Below are 20,029 nucleotides of genomic sequence, written 5' to 3'. Positions count from 1 at the left end.
TACCGCTCTCCCTTATCTTCCGTAGGTCCAGTGCTGCTCCTCTGGCGACCCTTAGGGGGAGAAGTTGACCAGAGTAAAAAGTCAGGGTGGGAGCCCTTGTGAGGTGTTAGCTATACAGAAAGCCCACTTGCTCTGTACAACACAACATAAAAGTCAGTGACCTGGTGACGGACAGGCTCAGTACGTCCAGTGATGCTCCTGCGGTGATGCATGCCAGTGACCTGGCGTTGGACAGGCCTTCTCTGTCAACCAAGAAAGAATGAGATGCAGTTACTCATTACGAATTGATATGAATTCAATTGCTTTACCACAGTCAACACAATCATGCAAATGTATTTCTTTAATAATTAAGATGCCTTTTATTTTGTTGATAGTTCACTTTCTGGAGTTGTTTCATGCTATTTAAGTTTTAGTTGTTTGTGTGTTTGATCGGCTCTGATGGTGTTTAATGGTCCAGCCAACTGGATTCAAGTTGTGGTTATATTCCCCAGAATTGACAATTCATTGTCTTCTTAATATTTCTTTCAAGTTTTTAACCCAATTATAATCATTAAATTGTAATAATCACTATTGGTTTGTTGTAACCTGTTCAGCAGACTGGGTGGACGTCATATGTTAACCATTCCTCATCGCTAGCTAGGTTAGAGCCGATTGGAGCATTAGCCTTACACTACCAGACGAAACGAAAGAAAGAAACATAAACTAGGCTTTATCATCATATGCTTACACCTGAAGTTCATAATGCTATAACATTGTAACTCTGAGCTACTGTACACTAACATTAGACTAAATAGCAGTCGCAAACTCTAGACATTACACCCAAATGAAGAGTCTTGGCTGTCATGGTGGGATAGGCTCCAGCACCTCCCACGACCCTGCCCTGGATAAGCGGGTATAGATAATGGATGGACCCTGCTCAGGATAAGTGGGTATAGATAATGGATGGACCCTGCTCAGGATAAGTGGGTATAGATAATGGATGGACCCTGCTCAGGATAAGTGGGTATAGATAATGGATGGACTTTGCTGCCTTCCACACACTTGTAAAAATTCACCTTTTCAGATTACACCTCAATGTTTCTACGTGTCTCTCTTTACCTCAAAGACCTCGCGCCATACACCTCAATATATCATAACTGTGCCTCTCTCTAGCTTTAGTGGTGTTTTCTTACCATGTTAAATGCACTTTTGTAAATTGCTTTGGCTAAAAGTGTCGTTCAAATTATCAATTTGTAAATTGTAGTTACCTTTATCCAGTAAACTTTTATAGGTACAACTACAAAGAGCACAAGGAACATCAGCATACCAGCCATCTGAGCCTGTAGAGAACATACATATGCAGACAGAAAGAGATAATATGGTCAAGATTCACAAACATTTTGCAACTGGGCAACAAAATGAAGCACTTGCTTACTTACTTGCTTACTGACTTTATTATGCACTATTTGAAATATACTGCCAATAATAAAATATGTTCAATCATATTTGGACTAATTAAAGTTGCACATCATGGGCCTAATTTTGGCAAGAACAATTGCACCTGTGCACTAGCGAAATTGCTATTTTGAAATAGCTTTCTTAAGCTTTTTCTTGCAAATTGTACTTTACTATTAATCCACAATTTAACATAATACCACAAACAAATTTAGTTGCCCTTCTTTGTACCCCCCCCCCCCCCCAGAACATGTATAGTTTTCTTTTAGGGTGCACAGAATTACACACTCTACAATAGCCATTTTATGACAATAAAATAACATAACAATATGTACGTTTTTTTCGATATACAGATGGGTGACAAATTAAAGAAAAAATCAACATAAAGTCTCTTGGTAAGGAATTTGGGCCACCACGAGCTCCCAGAACAGTGTTGATGCGCCCTGGCATAGATTCTACAAGGCTCTGGAAGTCTACTGGAGGGATGGAGCACCATTCTTCTAAAGCTATTTCCTCATTTGGTGTTTTGATTATGGTGGTGGAGAATGCTGTCTAACACATCTGTCCAAAATCTCCCATTGGTGTTCAATTAGGTTGTGATCTGGCGTACGATTCACGTCATTTTCATACTCATCAAACCATTCAGTGACCACTCGTGTCCTGTGGATGGGGGCATTGCCATCCTGGTAGAGACCACTCCCATCAGGAAAGAAATGTTTCATCAAAGGAAAAAGGTGATCACTCAGAATAACGTCGCATTGATTTTCAGTGGCCCTTAGCTCTAAGTGGACCAAAACCATGCCAGGAAAATGCCTACTGCTGCATAACAGAGCCACTAGACCCCCTCACTGTAGGGGTCAAGCATTCAGGCCTGTACCATTCTCTTAGTGTACGCCATACATGCACTTTCCCGGTTGTTGATAATATGGTAAAGGATGACTCATCTGAGCATATAAATTTTTTCACATCTCTGTAGACCAGTACCTATGGCAGTGGTCTCAAACTCAGTGCCATGGAGGGCCACGTGTATGCTGTCATGGTCATGTTTTTTTGTTTCTGTTTTTCCTTTTTGGGCCGCCAGATGGCGGCACTTCTCAATTTTTGTATTTCTGTTCATTCCCTCATTGGTTTCCCCTGTGTTAATTGTATTATTAGGGGTCCAAGCAGCGAAGCTGGTGGAACCCTATTGTATCTGTTAGGATTATTAGGGGTCCAAGCAGCAAAGCTGGTGGAACCCTATTGTATCTGTTAGGATTATTATTCTTATTTTTTTCCGCTAAAAGTGTCTGAGGCTCAGCAACCATAAGTCCTGGAGCAACCAAATTTGGCCGGTGGGTTCCTAGGCCCCCCACTACTCAGGCACTAAAAATCACGTATGTCAGCCAGATGGTGGCGCTATAACAAAGGGTAATGCGTAAAAGCCCATAACTCCCACACCATGAGTTAGATCAGCACAAAACTTCATCAACCTATGCATCTGAACGTGCTGTACAACTTTGCCATTGGCACCACCTATGTCCGCCATATTGTTTGCCCGCCGTTTAGACTTTTTAGTTGGGGCGTGGAAGTTTTTTCCACTAAAATGTCTGAGGCTCAGCAACCATAAGCTGGTGGAACCCTATTGTATCTGTTAGGATTATTATTCTTATTTTTTTCCGCTAAAAGTGTCTGAGGCTCAGCAACCATAAGTCCTGGACCAACCAAATTTGGTAGGTGGGTTCCTAGGGCCCCCAACTACTCAGGCACGAAAAATCACCTATGTCGATCCGATGGTGGCGCTATAACAAAGGATCATAATTTTAAAGGCCATAACTGCCACACCGTAAGTCCGATCAACACAAAACTTAATCGACCGATGCATCTGAATGTGCTCTACAACTTTGCTTTTGGGAGCACCTATGTCCGCCATATGGTTTGCCCGCCATTTGGCCATTTTTATTAGGTGGGGTGCGGAAGAGCTGTGGCTCCAAATCTAAACGGTTACGACATCTAGTAACTTTCTTTACAGCAAGCGACATCCATGGCGACGCAAGTAATCCGACACCTTAGGGTCTAGTTTTTATCAGTGAGGGGACGGTCTGACAGTGCCACCTAGAGTGCATGCTAGGATAGGCTACCCAAAGTTTGTTAGTAAAAGCTTTCTGAGAGGATGAATAATTACTTTTCTTTGGCATGGATCCATTTGAAGACAGTATCGGGTGAGTTTGTTAAGTCTTTAAATCTGTCATTATGGTGAGAAAAAGCTAAACCATTTTATTGGTAGTTTTTGAGTTTCTGTGCAAACGCGCGAAAACACGCTGGTATAATAAAACAATGATGGTAATACATATATAGTCCGCTTCGTTCCGTTGCTACCATAACATAACAGACTATCTTGTGTCTACAGCTGCAGTTTCTCGCTGCAATTTCTAACATTGAATATAAACAAAAGACGCAATTTATGCTGTAGTCTGCCAATGTTTAAATAAATAATACGGTCCATTTGAAGACAATATCGGGTGAGTTTGTTTAGTCTTTAAATCCGTCATTATGCTGAGAGAAATCGTATTCTCAATTTAATCTCTACATTGACTGTAAGCTTAGGGTTGTAACTAGGTAGTTGTTTCGTATGTGACTTAGTCTTAACTCGTCTTAACTATTGCTTCTATTTTTGCATAGACTGCGTTGTTGTTGTTCTTGTTTGTGTTAGTGTTAATCAGTTTAACCTACAGGGTCCAAGTTGAACTATGCGGTTGTTCCCTGCACTCAGAACGGTAGGCTACTGCCCTCTAGGGTATTCGACACACTTGTTCCTGGTTATGGTAATACATTTTGTTGTACGTTGCTCTGGATAAGAGCGTCTGCCAAATGCCTGTAATGTAATGCAATATTCCGTAGCAACAAGATGAACCCGACATTAGCCCTAAAATATGCCAATACAGCAGTGAAAACGCTGCTCACTGAATAACGAAATAAACGAGACAATTTTGTTTTTTACATTATACCATGTCATTCTACAGTCAATATCTGGGACTAAACATTTAATAAGTATACAATCTTACCATCGGTTTTACGCGTAGAGATGTCCCTTTTGCGAATGAGTGGTCATATATTGTCTTGGACAATCCGTTGGCGAAATATACGCGCATTTTTGATCACTGGGTAGGCTACGTTCAAAAATAGCTGTGCGTAATACCACACCTGTTGCTTACGTCGTTGTCGCCCTTTTTAGGGCAATTTTGCTTGATTGACAATTCATTTATTCAGTAGGTGAGAGCATAAGCTTTCTAACGATGTATAACATGTCTGATTTTGCTTTTGGAATAACGTTTTATAGGTCAACGTAACCAAAAATTTTCTTATCTGCCAATGTCTAAATAAATAAAACGGTAGGCTACTTTGCGCTCAGCACGCAGTTCGCGAGTTGGTATTACGTCTTTTTTCCGTTTTTTCTCAATGTCGTCTTTATTATTTGAAATGTGCATTCATGTGTTATTATTCTATCTGTCTCTGTGGTGCTCTGAAATGTGCATTCTCTGCTAAACTGAGCAATGGATTGGAATATGTGTCTGACGTAGTGTTGCACGGTATACCAAAACTTCACTATACCAAAACTTCAGCACTTTATCGGCACTTAAAAAAAAAAGAAAAGAAAAAAAAAGAAACGGTTCGGTATTAGAATATTCCGACGTTCGGTAGTTTTGAGTCAAATGTAAAAGCCAGGGAAAATTGTCTCTCGCATTACTGATTGAGAGGATGAAAAGTCAGAATCTTCGCTAGAAGGCAGTAGCAACTAAGGTTGCCAAGTGAGGTGACTTGCGCTTGTGCACTCAGCTCCTTGATACAGCGCAAGCTTTGACTCAGTTCACTTCAGTAGCAATAGGTGTTCCAATTTGGAAATATTTTATTATAGATAGATGCTGTATTGTTATTAAAATATGCTGTTTTTAAATCTATTTAAAGGCGAAAGACCTGTTTTAAAGAATATTTACTTTACAACTGTTTAGTTTTTAAAATATATTTAACATATTTTTCTATTGTTCAGTGTTGTAACACTATAGGCCTATGCATATTAATATGTTGAAGAGGCTTCAACTTAAAGGTTGTTAATGAACCAGGTTGTTAATAAACCATGAATTCGAAAATGAGGTCAACCCTTGTGGACATTACGTTTCTGATCTATCAAGGTAATTTCAGTATCGTTAGGTACCGAGTATCGAATTAGCATCGTTTAAGTTTCAAGTATCATTTTAGTATTGAGTATCGTAATACTAAACCTGGTATCAGTATCAAAGTCAAAATTTTGGTATCGTGACAACACTAGTGTGACGCCTTTTTCAGTTGCGGCGCAGAAACACTGCAGCTGTGCATACACTTCCATCTTTTCTTACATTCTCTTGCCATTTTGCTCCAAAATCGAAGTCAACTGGGCCTGCCCAGCACTTTTATACATGCCAGAGAGCATGATAGGATGTTAATAACTTAATTGTGTTATGCAGTGCAGTTTTTCCCTTTAATTTGTCACCCGTCTGTATGTCTCATCATCTTTCGGCCTTTTTGTACTGCTACAGTATAATAAATAAACAGATCCTCTTTTTATAATATTTTTTTTTTCTGTCCTTTTCAAATATTAGAGATTTTATCCCACAAAAGTATATATATATATACACACCTGGCGTGACATGGCTTTCCCACATCTCAATTTAGTGACCATATGCTCGCAGTTATTGGTAAGGACATTGTAGGGTACTTCTTTGTCTTTCAATTCCTGGGCTTCGTCCAGTATGACTTTGATGTCCCTAGCACCATAAATCTCATCCACGTAATTATTCACACGCCATTTGTCTGATCCCACCACTTTTTCCAGTTTCTCTTGTTTAATTATGGCTTTTGTAGGGGCTGTCGGAGTGGGAGAATCAAAACAAGGCATGTTTACAGTCACATGTTTATAGAACAGCGAGCCCACACACACAGGTACAATGAGCCGCATAATGTTTGGGACAAAGGCATATTTTTTTTTCTTCATTTCGCTCTGTAATCCACAATTTCAGAATTTGTTATCACACAATTCACGTGCTTAAAATATACATCAAAGTCACAGCTACACAATGAACATGTACACTTGTTACTAATTTGAGAATTGGTCACTATAGGCACTGGGACCAGTTCAGTGGGAATGACAGCAGCATAGAACACCGCAGTGACACTGATCATGTCAGGTATCCCAGGCAACAACTCAGAGGTTGACTCATATGTCAGAACAGCGCCCCACAGAGGCTCTCGGCAAATTATTATTGATTTCCATATGAGTAGATATTTGGTGTTACTCTCAGCAGCCCACCAGATCTGTACAATTATAGGGGAAACACTGAATATGGAAAAAGAAGTGCAATTATTTTGTATCTGACAGGCAAATGAAAGCCAGCTCATGGATTACATATAGATTATTTTTGCCAATACCGACTGTTGGCCGATAAATTGGTGCATCCCTACAAAAACTTGTTGATGTATCTTTGTCTAAGGAGGTTGAAAATCACATTTTGTGCAAATCTTTCAATTTTGCTAAGAGGAGTATTTTAAGTAAAAAATGCTAAATTGCACATAATCCAATAAAACAGACGTCATGGGTTCATTTGGTATGAGCCACAGAATCTGAGGGAAAAGAATGTTCATGATAAGCCAAACAATTAAAAAGTTATAGCCCAAAAAACATACCAAATGACGACAAAATTGGTAAAAAATATTTTTTAGCTGGAGTAGCACTGTAAGTGTTTTCTAAAAACAATCTAAAAGACAGAAAAGCCAATATGAGTCCTTCAGGAACAAGGAACTGTAAAGTGTAATGAATTTAATATGACTATAATATAACTCCGCACATACCTTCAGAGTGTCCACAGAAACTACAATCAAACCTTTTTTTTCAGGTAGGCTATGGGCAACAATAGATACTCATAAAAGTCGTATAGAAGGTACAAAAATCAATTAATATTTCTTAGAATACAGTAAAGTCAATCATTAAGAAGTGGATGGATATTGTAAAACTCCTTGGAAGACATTGCAAGATCTAATGGAATAGCCAGGCTGGGACTAAACTGGTTTGGGAAATGACTCTCTGGTCAATGGCAAATTTGAAAGAGCGACAGGGTTCATGAGTTTCAATAGTAACATGGCTATAAAACAATATTAATCATGAATTTCTTAATAATCACAAAGAAACAAATGTTTATAAACCATGACTGTACTGACATGATGCACATACTTACATTGGCAGTAAACGTTAATGACTTCATTTTCTCCCATGTACAGGGCCCAGTGTTTATATAGTCCACCTTTTCTACTGATCTCAATCATGTCACCAGGCTCTACCTAGGGAGGACACAGCCACAGTGTCATGGCAACAAACTGTACTTCTTGGTGTCAAATATGTATTATATTTTGAAAACAGAATATTTACTATCGAACAATGTGATATTAGAGAGGATTCAAGCACAACTGCCTGTCTATAGCAACATGCAGATCAATCAAACTAAAACAAAACTTCCTGAAAATGTGTTTTTATCAAGTTTGTTTTTAGCAAGTGACACTGTGGGTTGCATCTAGTAAGTCAGACTTTAATGCTTTATTTTCTTTAATGAGCCAAACATCCCATATTTGTTGGTGATAACACAATTCCTAAAGTCTGTCGGTCCATGTACAACTTGGCACTGTTGCATAAAGAGCATATAATTTCATGGTGCATATCACTTCTCTGTAGACCTGTACCTATGATTTTTTCACCACTGAACTCTCAAATATGCATTTGTCTTTGTAATGATGCTTTATGCACTGCAACCCTACTATAATATCCCTCTCTATGTAATTGTTGACGTATTGTTCTTGCTGACACAGCCTGATCACGTCCTGCATTCTCAGTCACCTGAGGAAGAGTTGCTCTTCTGTTTTTCCTTGCATATCGCACGAACGCACGAGCATCACAGTCATTGAATGTGCGGTTTTGATCACGATTTCTGACCCTATTAACTGATGTCTTTCTAATAAATATAGATGATGTCACTTTAGTCAGTGCTCCTATTGAAACATTAGCCAGTTGAGCAGTCTTTCTGACTGAAGCTCCTGCCATCTGTGCCCCAATAATGAAGTCTCTTTCAAAGTCCCTTCCATCTTTTCTTACATTCTCTTGCCATTTTGCTCCAAAATCAAAGTCAACTGGGCCTGCCCAGCACTTTTATACATGCCAGAGAGCATGATAGGATGTTAATAACTTAATTGTATTATGCAGTGCAGTTTTTCCCTTTAATTTGTCACCCGTCTGTATGTCTCAGCATCTTTTGGCCTTTTTGTACTGCTACAGTATAATAAATAAACAGATCCTCTTTAAAAAAATTTTTTTTTTTTACAGTTTTTCTGTCTTTTTCAATAATTAGAGATTTTATCCGACAAAATTATATATATATATATATATACACACCTGGACTAACTCAGGTTTCCCACGTCTCCATTTGGTGAACTTATGCTTTCCGTAATTGGTAAGGAGACTGTAGGGTACTTCTGTGTCATTCATTTTCTGGGCTTCTTCCAGCATGAGTTGGACATCCGTAGCACCATAAATCTCATCCAAGCAGTGATTCACACACCATTGGTCTGATCCCACCACTTTTTCCAGTTTCTCTTGTTTAATTATGGCTTTTCTATCGCCTGTCGGAGTGGGAGAATCAAAACAAGGCATGTTTACAGTCACATGTTTATAGAACAGCGAGCGCACACACACAGGTACAATGAGCCGCATAATGTTTCGGACAAAGACATATTTTTTTTTCTTAATTTCGCTCTGTAATCCACAATTTCAGAATTTGTAATCATACAATTCACGTGCTTAAAATATACATCAAAGTCACAGCTACACAATGAACATGTACACTTGTTACTAATTTGAGAATTGGTCACTATAGGCACTGGGACCAGTTCAGTGGGAATGAAGTAGCATAGAACACCGCAGTGACACTGATCATGTCAGGTATCCCAGGCAACAACTCAGAGGTTGACTCATATGTCAGAACAGTGCCCCACAGAGGCTCTCGGCAAATGATTATTGATTTCCATATGAGTAGATATTTGGTGTTACTCTCAGCAGCCCACCAGATCTGTAAAATTATAGGGGAAACAATGAATATGGAAAAGGAAGTGCAATTATTTTGTATCTGACAGGCCAGCTCATGGATTACATATAGATTATTTTTGCCAATACCGACTGTTGGCCGATCAATTGGTGCATCCCTACAAAAACTTGTTGATGTATCTTTGTCTAAGGAGGCTGAAAATCACATTTTGCTAAGAGGAGTATTTTAAGTAAAAAATGCTAAATTGCACATAATCCAATAAGACAGACGTCATGGGTTCATTTGGTATGAGCCACAGAATCTGAGGGAAAAGAATGTTCATGATAAGCCAAACAATTAAAAAGTTATAGCCCAAAAAACATACCAAATGACGACAAAATTGGTAAAAAAATTTTTTTTAGCTGGAGTAGCACTTTAAGTGTTTACTAAAAACAATCTAAAAGACAGAAAATCCAATGTGGGTCCTTCTGGAACAAGGAACTGTAAAGTGTAATGAATTTAATATGACTATAATATAACTCTGCACATACCTTCAGAGTGTCCACAGAAACTACAATCATACCTTTTTTTTCAGGTAGGCTATGGGCAACAATAGATACTCATAAAGTCATATAGAAGGTACAAAAATCAATGAATATCCCTTAGACTACAGTAAAGTCAATCATTAAGAAGTGGATGGATATTGTAAAACTCAATGGAAGACATTGCAAGATCTAATGGAATAGCCAGGCTGGGACTAAACTGGTTTGGGAAATGACTGTCTGGTCAATGGCAAATTTGAAAGAGTGACAGGGTTCATGAATTTCAATAGTAACATGGCTATAAAACAATATTAATCATGAATTTCTTAATAATCACAAAAAAAACAAATGTTTATAAACCATGAGTGTACTGACAGGATGCACATACTTACATAGCTCGACAACGTGAATGACTTCATTTTCTTTCACGCACAAGGCCCAGTCTTCATATTGTTTATTTTTTCTACTGATCTCGATCAAAGCACCAGGCTTTACCTAAGGTAGACACAGCCACAGTGTCATGGCAACAAACTGTTCTTCCTGGTGTTAAATATGTATCTCATAAAAAACACGTTTTCTACGTACAAAAATGCCAAGTTACTCACACATACAAGACATATACCGTCTATAACCCATTCATTCAGACTGCAAAAATCCAGGCCTGCCATTAAAAGTATTGATATCAAAATGATGCCAAGTTACGGTACTACATACAATATAGGCTATCTTGCCTCACCGAAATTAAATAAGATGTACTCCAAAGCAATGCTACCCAATATTTCCTCAATTCTTTCAAGTCACTTGGCCCTGTGTGTATAAGCATGCAATACATGGACAGGCCAAACATATGTGTGGATGGCTTTCTCACAGTCAAGATTGATTGAATAGGCGTCTATATGTCCAGTTTGTATTGGTATGTATGTATTTCACTGCCCAGCCTTTCTGTGAATGATTGTATGTTTCTTGGCATAAATGTCTGTTCGTAAATGTGAATGTAACATGCTGTGAGGGAAATGTCCCCATTGGGATAAAGAAGTTATCTATGTATGTATGTACCATATGTATTTTACATTCAGTATTTATTGTACGTAACAAATATACAATGACTTGTACATTTACTCAAATTCAGTTCAGAAGCAAGTATAAACATATGTTTTCTGGAGAAATATGCTTCCTGTAGTTACTCACCAGCAGTTTTCTACATGAATTTCAATGTGTTCCATGAGGCAATTTGAAATATTTGACACTTTGATCTGACACAAAGTTTGCATGACATTGTAAAATGGTAAGATTACAAAACACAGGGCCAAGTGACTTGAAAGAATTAAGGAAATATTGGGTAGTCACTCCATGCCGCACGAGCAGCTTCCCTCTCCTCTGTCCTGATTCTTTTAGACCTCTCCGCTGCATTTGACACTGTGGACCACTCTACCCTCCTGTCCTCCCTGGCAGCAACAGGGATCTGCGGCACAGTCCTTGACTGGATTGAGTCCTACCTCTCTGACCGCTCCTTCCAGGTTGCCTGGGCGGGTAAGGTATCACCACCCCGTCCCCTCACCACCGGAGTTCCCCAGGGCTCAGTCCTTGGTCCCCTTCTCTTCTCCATGTACACCAGATCCCTTGGCCCTGTAATATCTGCCCATGGCTTGTCCTATCATTCCTATGCCGACGACACACAACTCTTTCTCTCCTTCTCCCCATCGGACACACAGGTCCCCGCCCGCATCTCCGCTTGCCTGAGGGACATACAGAGCTGGATGGACAATCACCACCTGAAGCTCAACCCAGGAAAGACGGAGCTAATCTTTATTCCTGCTCTATCCTCTCCCCTCCTCGACTTTTCCATTTCCTTAGGGGACACCGTAGTGACATCATCACCCTGCGCCAAGAATCTCGGAGTGATGATGGACAACAGGCTGTCCCTCTCCAACAACATTGCAGCAGTAACCCGGGCATGCAGATTTTTCCTATACAACATCCGCAGAATCCTCCCCTTTCTCACCACCTACTCAACCCAGCTCCTCGTCCAAGCAATGGTTCTATCCCGCCTGGACTACTGCAACTCTCTTCTGGCTGGACTACCGGCATCTGCCACCAGACCCCTGCAGCTCATTCAGAATGCTGCGGCTCGTCTGGTCTTCAACCTCCCCAGACACTCCCACGTAACTCCCCTGCTCACTACCCTCCACTGGCTGCCTGTTATAGCTCGCATCAAATTCAAAACATTGGTTCTAGCATACCAGGCAGTCAAGGGATCAGCCCCAGCATACCTTCACAAGATATTCAAACCCTACATGCCAGCCAGATCCCTCCGTTCTGCTACCTCAGGACGCCTAGCACCTCCCCCTCTTCACACCTGCACTTCCAGAACACGTCTCCTGTCTGTTCTGGCCCCACGATGGTGGAATGACCTCCCTGTGGAGGTCAGAACAGCTGAGACTGTGACCCATTTCAAACGACGACTGAAGACCCACCTCTTCAGGCTGCACCTCTCCCCATCCCTCCCTTCCCCCCCTGTAAATGACTAAACTTAGGGTTGTAACTAGGCAGCTGTTTAATAGGTGACTTAGTTGATGCGCCAGTCTTAACGACTACTTGTATTTTTATTTATTTTTATTTTTCCATAGATTGCGTTGTTGCCGTTCTCGTTGTTAGTGTTAATCAGTTTAACCACCAGGGTCCAGGTTGAACTATGCGGTTGTTCCCTGTACTTGGACCGGTACTTCTCTCTAGGGGTTTCGTCATACTTGTTCCTGGTTATGGTTATACACTTTGTTGTACGTCGCTCTGGATAAGAGCGTCTGCCAAATGCCTGTAATGTAATGTAGCATTGCTTTGGAATACATCTTTTTTCATTTCAGTGAGGCAAGATAGCCTATATTGTTTGTAGTACCGTAACTTGGCGTCATTTTGATATCAATACTTTTAATGGCAGGCCTGGATTTTGGCAGTCTGAATGAATGAGTTATAGACGGTGTGTGTCTTGTATGTGTGAGTAACTTGGCATTTTTGTATGTTGAAAACGTGTTTTTTATGAAATATACACTTACCTCATGGAAACTGACTTTCTTGCTGCCGTCAGCCATCTTCATGTAAAAAGAAATGTAAAAAAATTATCCCACCATTTTGACAGTTAGTCACATGACCCATCCCCCCATTAATGTTTCCAGACAAGTTTTAGCCTTCTCACTCAAGCCCCCTCCCCCACAGCCTTTCAAATGTCTGTATCTTCCAGGATACAAACACTGTTTAACGGCTAAATTTCCCTGCACTTCTTTCTAAAAAAGGCGAAGGGGGAGGAATCGCATGAACCGTGGTGGCTCTTGGGTACCGCAGGTTTAACTCGTGTTCGAAACTAGCACCTCGGCTAATTCTGCTTTTGGGCTGGGTTCAACTTACGCAGAGGTGGAAAATCCAGGTTCAGAAAGTAAAATTCCTCCCCAGTATTTTGTTCCAACCACCTGGATTTACTAATTAGCACAATTCTTCAGCCAGGAGGTAGAACTAATACTTTTATTGAACCCCCTGGGGTAATTTGTCCTCTGCATCTGAGCCATCCTAGTTACTTAGGAGCAGTGGGAAGCCACAGTGCAGCACCCGTGGAAATATTGGGTAGCATTGCTTTGGAATACATCTTATTTAATTTCGGTGAGGCAAGATAGCCTATATTGTTTGTAGTACCGTAACTTGGCGTCATTTTGATACCAATACTTTTAATGGCAGGCCTGGATTTTGGCAGTCTGAATGAATGAGTTATAGACGATGCATGTCTTGTATGTGTGAGTAACTTGGCATTTTTGTACGTTGAAAACGTGTTTTTTATGAGATATACACTTACCCCATGGGCACTGACATTCTTTCTGCAGTCAGCCATCTTCATGTAAAAAGAAATGTAAAAAAATTATCCCACCATTTTGACAGTTAGTCACATGACCCATCCCCCCATTAATGTTTCCAGACAAGTTTTAGCCTTCTCACTCAAGCCCCCTCCCCCACAACCTTTCAAATGTCTGTATCTTCCAGGATACAAACACTGTTTAACAGCTAAATTTCCCTGCCCTTCTTTCTAAAAAAGGCGAAGGGGGAGGAATCGCATGAACCGTGGTGGCTCTTGGGTACCGCAGGTTTAACTCGTGTTCGAAACTAGCACCTCGGCTAATTCTGCTTTTGGGCTGGGTTCAACTTACGCAGAGGTGGAAAATCCAGGTTCAGAAAGTAAAATTCCTCCCCAGTATTATGTTCCAACCACCTGGATTTACTAATTAGCACAATTCTTCAGCCAGGAGGTAGAACTAATACTTTTATTGAACCCCCTGGAATAATTTGTCCTCTGCATGTGACCCATCCTAGTTACTTAGGAGCAGTGGGAAGCCACAATGCAGCACCCGTGGAAATATTGGGTAGCATTGCTTTGGAATACATCTTATTTAATTTCAGTGAGGCAAGATAGCCTATATTGTTTGTAGTACCGTAACTTGGCGTCATTTTGATACCAATACTTTTAATGGCAGGCCTGGATTTTGGCAGTCTGAATGAATGAGTTATAGACGGTGTATGTCTGAGTTACTTGGCATTTTTCTACGTTGAAAACGTGTTTTTTATGAGATATCATTTCTTTTTGCAAAGCGTTTTATTATGAGTGTGAGAAATGTGAAGTGACCCTGTAAGAAATGGTTGTGGATTATGGCTATCCTTGTGTGAATTTGTACAGTCTGATGAGCGTGTATCGTTTAGCAGTTTCGGTTTGCTATATTGGCATGGCAGGTATGCCATCCCGCCAAGTTACGCCTTGGTGGGGGCATGCCCCATACCTATACAGCACCAAGAGTTTGGCACTTTTCAGGGTTCCCCACAGAAATAACCACAAAAGCCACAGACACTCAGCCCTTAAAAACATTAAATTCTGTACATTCTGACCCCATTTCAACATACAGATTTCATATACAACTTCACATGTCCACACAATAAAGCCCCAAACTAAGGGGAGAAGAAGAAGGAGAAAAAAAATCCCAAAATTGGTCACTCTCCCCAATATTTCCTCAATTTTTTCAAGTCACTTGGCACTGTGTTTTGTAATCTTACCATTTTACAATGTCATGCCAACTTTGTGTCAGATCAAAGTGTCAAATATTTCGAATTGCCTCATGGAACACATTGAAATTCATGTAGAAACCTGCTGGTGAGTAACTACAGGAAGCATATTTCTCCAGAAAATATATGTTTATACTTGCTTCTGAACTGAATTTGAGTAAATGTACAAGTGATTGTATATTTGCTACGTACAATAAATACTGCATGTAAAATACATATGGTACATATATACATAAAGATCTTCTTTATCCCCATGGGGACATTTCCCTCGCAGCATGTTACATTCACATTTACTATCAGACATTTATGCCAAGGAACATACAATCATTCACAGAAAGGCTGGGCAGCGAAATACATACATACCAATACAAACTGGACATATAGACGCCTATTCAATCAATCTTGACTGTGAAAAAGCCATTCACACATATGTTTGGCCTGTCCATGTACTGCATGCTTATACACACAGGGCCAAGTGACTTGAAAGAATTGAGGAAATATTGGGTAGCATTGCTTTGGAATACATCTTTTTTAATTTCAGTGAGGCAAGATAGCCTATATTGTTTGTAGTACCGTAACTTGGCGTCATTTTGATATCAATACTTTTAATGACAGGCCTGGATTTTGGCAGTCTGAATGAATGAGTTATAGACGGTGTATGTTTTGTATGTGTGAGTAACTTGGCATTTTTGTACATTGAAAACGTGTTTTTTATGAGATGTGTAAAACAGTGGCCGTAACAAAGGGTGCGGTGGCGTAAGTGTAAACGCATCAGAAACGCAGGTGAAATATGGCCAGTGTATGTACTCACGGATTTGACGGCCATCCAACGAGCCTTGATTGACAAAAGAATCAGCAAGCAAGCCCGTAGAATTAGAGGTGCCTAGGTCGCAACTTGTGTACCGTTCTGTCCTGCTCCGTTGTCTGTTATTTCGTGGAAATGCACTTTCAGTGTTTGTAAGGTTTATAAGGCATTTTGATAGTCTTATCTGCAGGTAGGAATCCTCTTCGCTGTTTTGCTAAGCTAGAACTGGAAAACTTGATAGTGGAGAATAGGAGCAGGCGCATATGTCCCAGCAGGCTTTGCATATGAGAAAATAAGAACAGTGTGAGAGAAATGAGGAGGAATGATGAAATTGCGTAGTTGAAACAATATGTTTTTAGCAGAATGGGCATGTAGGTGAAGGTTGACATGATCACAGACTATAGTGCGAAGTAAATGAAGTGACCATGAGCGAGCTTAGTTTCCTTATCGAATGGTATATATAACAGTCTGTATAAAGCATTAGTTATTAAAGTGGAGGGTTAAGTAATGTGTGGAATCTAATGCACTGATGTGCTTTTCTCATGTTCAGTACTAGTAGTTATAATTTAGAGTGAGACATTATTTTAAATGTAGTGTTTTAATGTGGAGTTGGAGATCGTACATACGTAGTAATTGTTTGTATGTGGCTAGGTAGAGAACAGGGCGAGGTAACATGAATGTAGAAACATGGCGTTTGCTGATAAGAAGGTTTTGTATGGTAGCCAAGTGAAGAAATATAGTTAGTAGAAATGGCACAGTGGTGAACTGGTGTAACTTTTTAATAAAAGGAATACATTTGCCGTCATGAAATGCAAATGGGTGGCCGTGAGTGAGTTTTGGTAAAGCAAATGTAAGCGTAAGAAAACGTTAGTGTAAAAGAGGAAATTATCTGCCTGAAGGCGAGGCGGGAATCAATCCTTACCAGTCTTACCAGTTAATAACTGAATATGCAGACGGTACGTCATAATGCAGTGTATACGTTCGGTGAACGGCAGGTAGATATGGTGCAAAAGCAATAATTGAGAAGTAGTTGGTGAGGGTAAAAGCAGGTTAAAGAAACATGTTCCTAGCGGGGCTTGAACCTAGGACCCCATGCTCCCAAGATTGTAACCTTGCCCACTAGGCCACAGGCAGACTAGCTGTTTAAACTGGAAATGTTTCAGAGTAAAAAGGTGTGGGTATTTTGCGTGTGTATGCAAGTTTTTGATTGGGTTGTGTAAGTGAAGATTTGGCTGGTGTCGGTAAAATGTCCGATGGGGAGACATGTTGTTACTGGAATAGGCGGCAGGAAAAATAAGAATGAGAAGAAGAAGAAGAAGGAGAAGAAGAAGGAGAAAACGCAAAATCCTCTTCGTTTGGGGCTTTATTGTGTGGACATGTGAAGTTGTTTATGAATTCTGCCTGCTGAAATGGGGTGAGAATGTACAGAATGTAATGTTTTTGAGGGCTGAGTGTCTGTGGCTGTTGTGGTTATTTCTGTGGGGAACCCTGAAAAGTGCCAAACTCTCGGTGCTGTATAGGTATGGCATAACATGGCAGGATGGCATACCTGCCATCCCTATTATATTTTGAAAACAGAATATTTACAATCGAACAATGTGATATTAGAGAGGATTCAAACACTACTGCCTGTCTATAGAAACATGCAAATCAATAGCATATAATTTCATGGAACATATCAAGTCTCATCAATTCAGAAATTCAGGTGGTGCTCTCTGAAGGCAACCTTATAGTTCACTATCATTTCATTACAAAAAGTTAACTAGGTTGCTCAGAGTTGCCACACGACGATTAGCTTTTTAAATTTTTCTTCTTCTTTTTTTTGCATAACAAGGACTCATGCACTCTTGTTAAAATAAATTCCCATGCACATACGCAGGTATACATACATACCTTTTCTGACAGCTGTTTCCTCATGTAAATCCTTGAAGAACGATTCCCCATCAGATACATCCTTAATCACTCCTTTAAAAACGTTAATATTTATGTGTTTATATATGCTGTGTATGCAATATGCAATGGATGTGTTTTGCTAGGAAAGAAATTGAACTGGTCTTTAATTTCAGTGCTAAATGATGGCTAGCAAAAAACAAAACAAATATATGTTTACTTAAATAAAAAAGACAAGGATTTGCTCCTATTCAGCCAGAATAGCATTAGTGAGGTCGGGCACTGATTGAGCGATCAGGCCTGACAAGCATTTGGCTTTCCAATTGATCCCCAAGGTATTGGATGGGGTTGGGGTCAGGGCTCTGTGCAGGACAGTCAAGTTTTTAAAGGGTCTTCACCAAACTGTTGGGGAAGCACAGAACAATCTAGAATGTGATTATTTGCTGTAGATTTATAAGATTTGCCTTCACTGGAAATAAGGAGCCAAGCCAAAACCACAAAAAACAGCGCCAGACCAAGGGGTGTCCAGATACTTTTGGTCATAAAGTGTATATTTATCTAATCCTTAAGCAAATTAACTATCCATTCAGCAGATTAATACAATTAAGACTAATTTGTATAAACAACAAATCAAAAACATGCCTGTTTATCCTGATTATCCAGTGCTTACCTTTCCAGTGTTTGATGTGTTTCTGTCTTGAAGTTCTTCTGAATTCTAATTTGGTCTGCATGTCTGATTTCTATTTATCATGCTTCTCGAGCACAAAAAAGAAGTACGTGCAATAAATGTCCTCCCCCTTTGCCTTTTTGAGAAAAGGGGGCAGAAAAATTAAACTGTCTGCTGTTCCCGCCTCCGCTCACGCCCGCGTAGAGACAGGACAAGCCAAGGCCCACGATGAGGGAAAACAATCCGTCACGCGCTCCATGCAGTTAGCATTAGCAGTCAGTGGATTACTGAGATTAGGAAAATGTGTAAATGCTGTTCTGTGTTGGGCTATACAAATAACAAAGCCAAAAAACCCCAATAGATACGACTTTTCCAGGAAATGTTCTTTCACACTATATTGTAGCTGAATAATTTACTGAATATTGTGATTATCATCAAAACAGGCATATTGCAACACCCCAAATTTGAGGTCCCCCTATCAAGATGGGGGGGCGATATAGCTCTGGAGGTAAGACCGATTGTCTGGCAGTCGGAGAGTTGCCGGTTCAAACCCCGCCCTGGGCATGTCGAAGTGTCCTTGAGCAAGACACCTAACTCCTAACCTCTAACTGCTCTGGCGAATGAGAGGCATCAATTGTAAAGCGCTTTGGATAAAAGCGCTATATAAATGCAGTCCATTTACCATTTACCAAGATTGTACTCTCCTGGACTCTTGTTAGACCCAGTATGACCTCGCTTACGGTATGTTGTCCAATTTGCTTTCGGTTTCCATTTCTTGTAAATGGTCGCCTTCCTATCAACAGAGTTAATAACTACCTTATGGCTGTTTGAAAAAAATAACAAAACAATGGGCTGGGAAATTCCCCGAACATCTCCATGGCTACAGTAGCCAAACACGTGACAACTGTCTGCAATCAAGCGGTGAGTCAATAGATCAAGGGAGACTGATCATAATGAGCTTGGCACGGTTCTACAAAATCAATGGACAGACACATGGACTGCATTCTGTTACCGGTGAACGTGGCTGTGCTATTGTAAACAATTGTGCAAAAAAAAAAAAGAAATATGAAGGGGGAGAACAAGGGACAAAAGAGACAGAGAGACAGAGAGAGGGGGGGGGGGGGGAGGAGAGAGCGCAGCAGCCTCTTTTGAGTGTGGTAGGTCAGCCCTCACCCCCCCCCCCCTCACTCCCGGCCTTGTGTACCATGTTGGGGGCTTGGGGGCTTGGGAGGGCATTAAGGACACTGAGGCCCCCTTTCCATTGCACAAAGCAGTTCCGAAACCATCCCTACCCGGAGCTATCGGGACCCTCGGTAGTTCCCAGAATTGTGTTCTGGTTTCTGTCTTCACGGAACTTTGAGACTCATGAGCATAAGCGGGGGGGGGGGGAGGGGGGGAATGGTGGGGGGGGGGGGGGGTTGAGGGCTGAGCTACCACACTCAAAAAGAGGCTGCTGCACTCTCTCCCCCCCTCTCTCATTCTCTCTCTCCCTCTCTCTCTCATTCTCTCTTTCCCTCTCTCTTTC

At 40.6% G+C, this 20,029-nt stretch overlaps 1 protein-coding gene across 1 annotated transcript; it reads right to left on the bottom strand.

The window, feature by feature from the left end:
• Positions 1-6: 6 nt before the first annotated feature.
• Positions 7-18,646, bottom strand: LOC135247211 (phospholipase A and acyltransferase 5-like; the record flags this gene model as incomplete). Its single annotated transcript, XM_064320524.1, has 10 exons — positions 18,508-18,646; positions 17,841-18,239; positions 13,102-13,137; positions 10,444-10,546; positions 8,882-9,108; positions 7,677-7,779; positions 6,086-6,312; positions 1,248-1,319; positions 162-242; positions 7-50 (listed from the first exon to the last, which is right to left on the bottom strand). Coding segments are annotated over exons 2-10 (953 nt in total), but the record flags the coding sequence as incomplete, so codon positions are not given.
• Positions 18,647-20,029: the final 1,383 nt, after the last annotated feature.

Source organism: Anguilla rostrata, unplaced genomic scaffold (genome assembly GCF_018555375.3).
Source record: "Anguilla rostrata isolate EN2019 unplaced genomic scaffold, ASM1855537v3 scaf1149, whole genome shotgun sequence".
Classification (NCBI taxonomy): domain Eukaryota; kingdom Metazoa; phylum Chordata; class Actinopteri; order Anguilliformes; family Anguillidae; genus Anguilla; species Anguilla rostrata.
The sequence above is the reverse complement of the archived record's forward strand: the minus strand, read 5'-3'. Positions and strand labels throughout refer to the sequence as shown.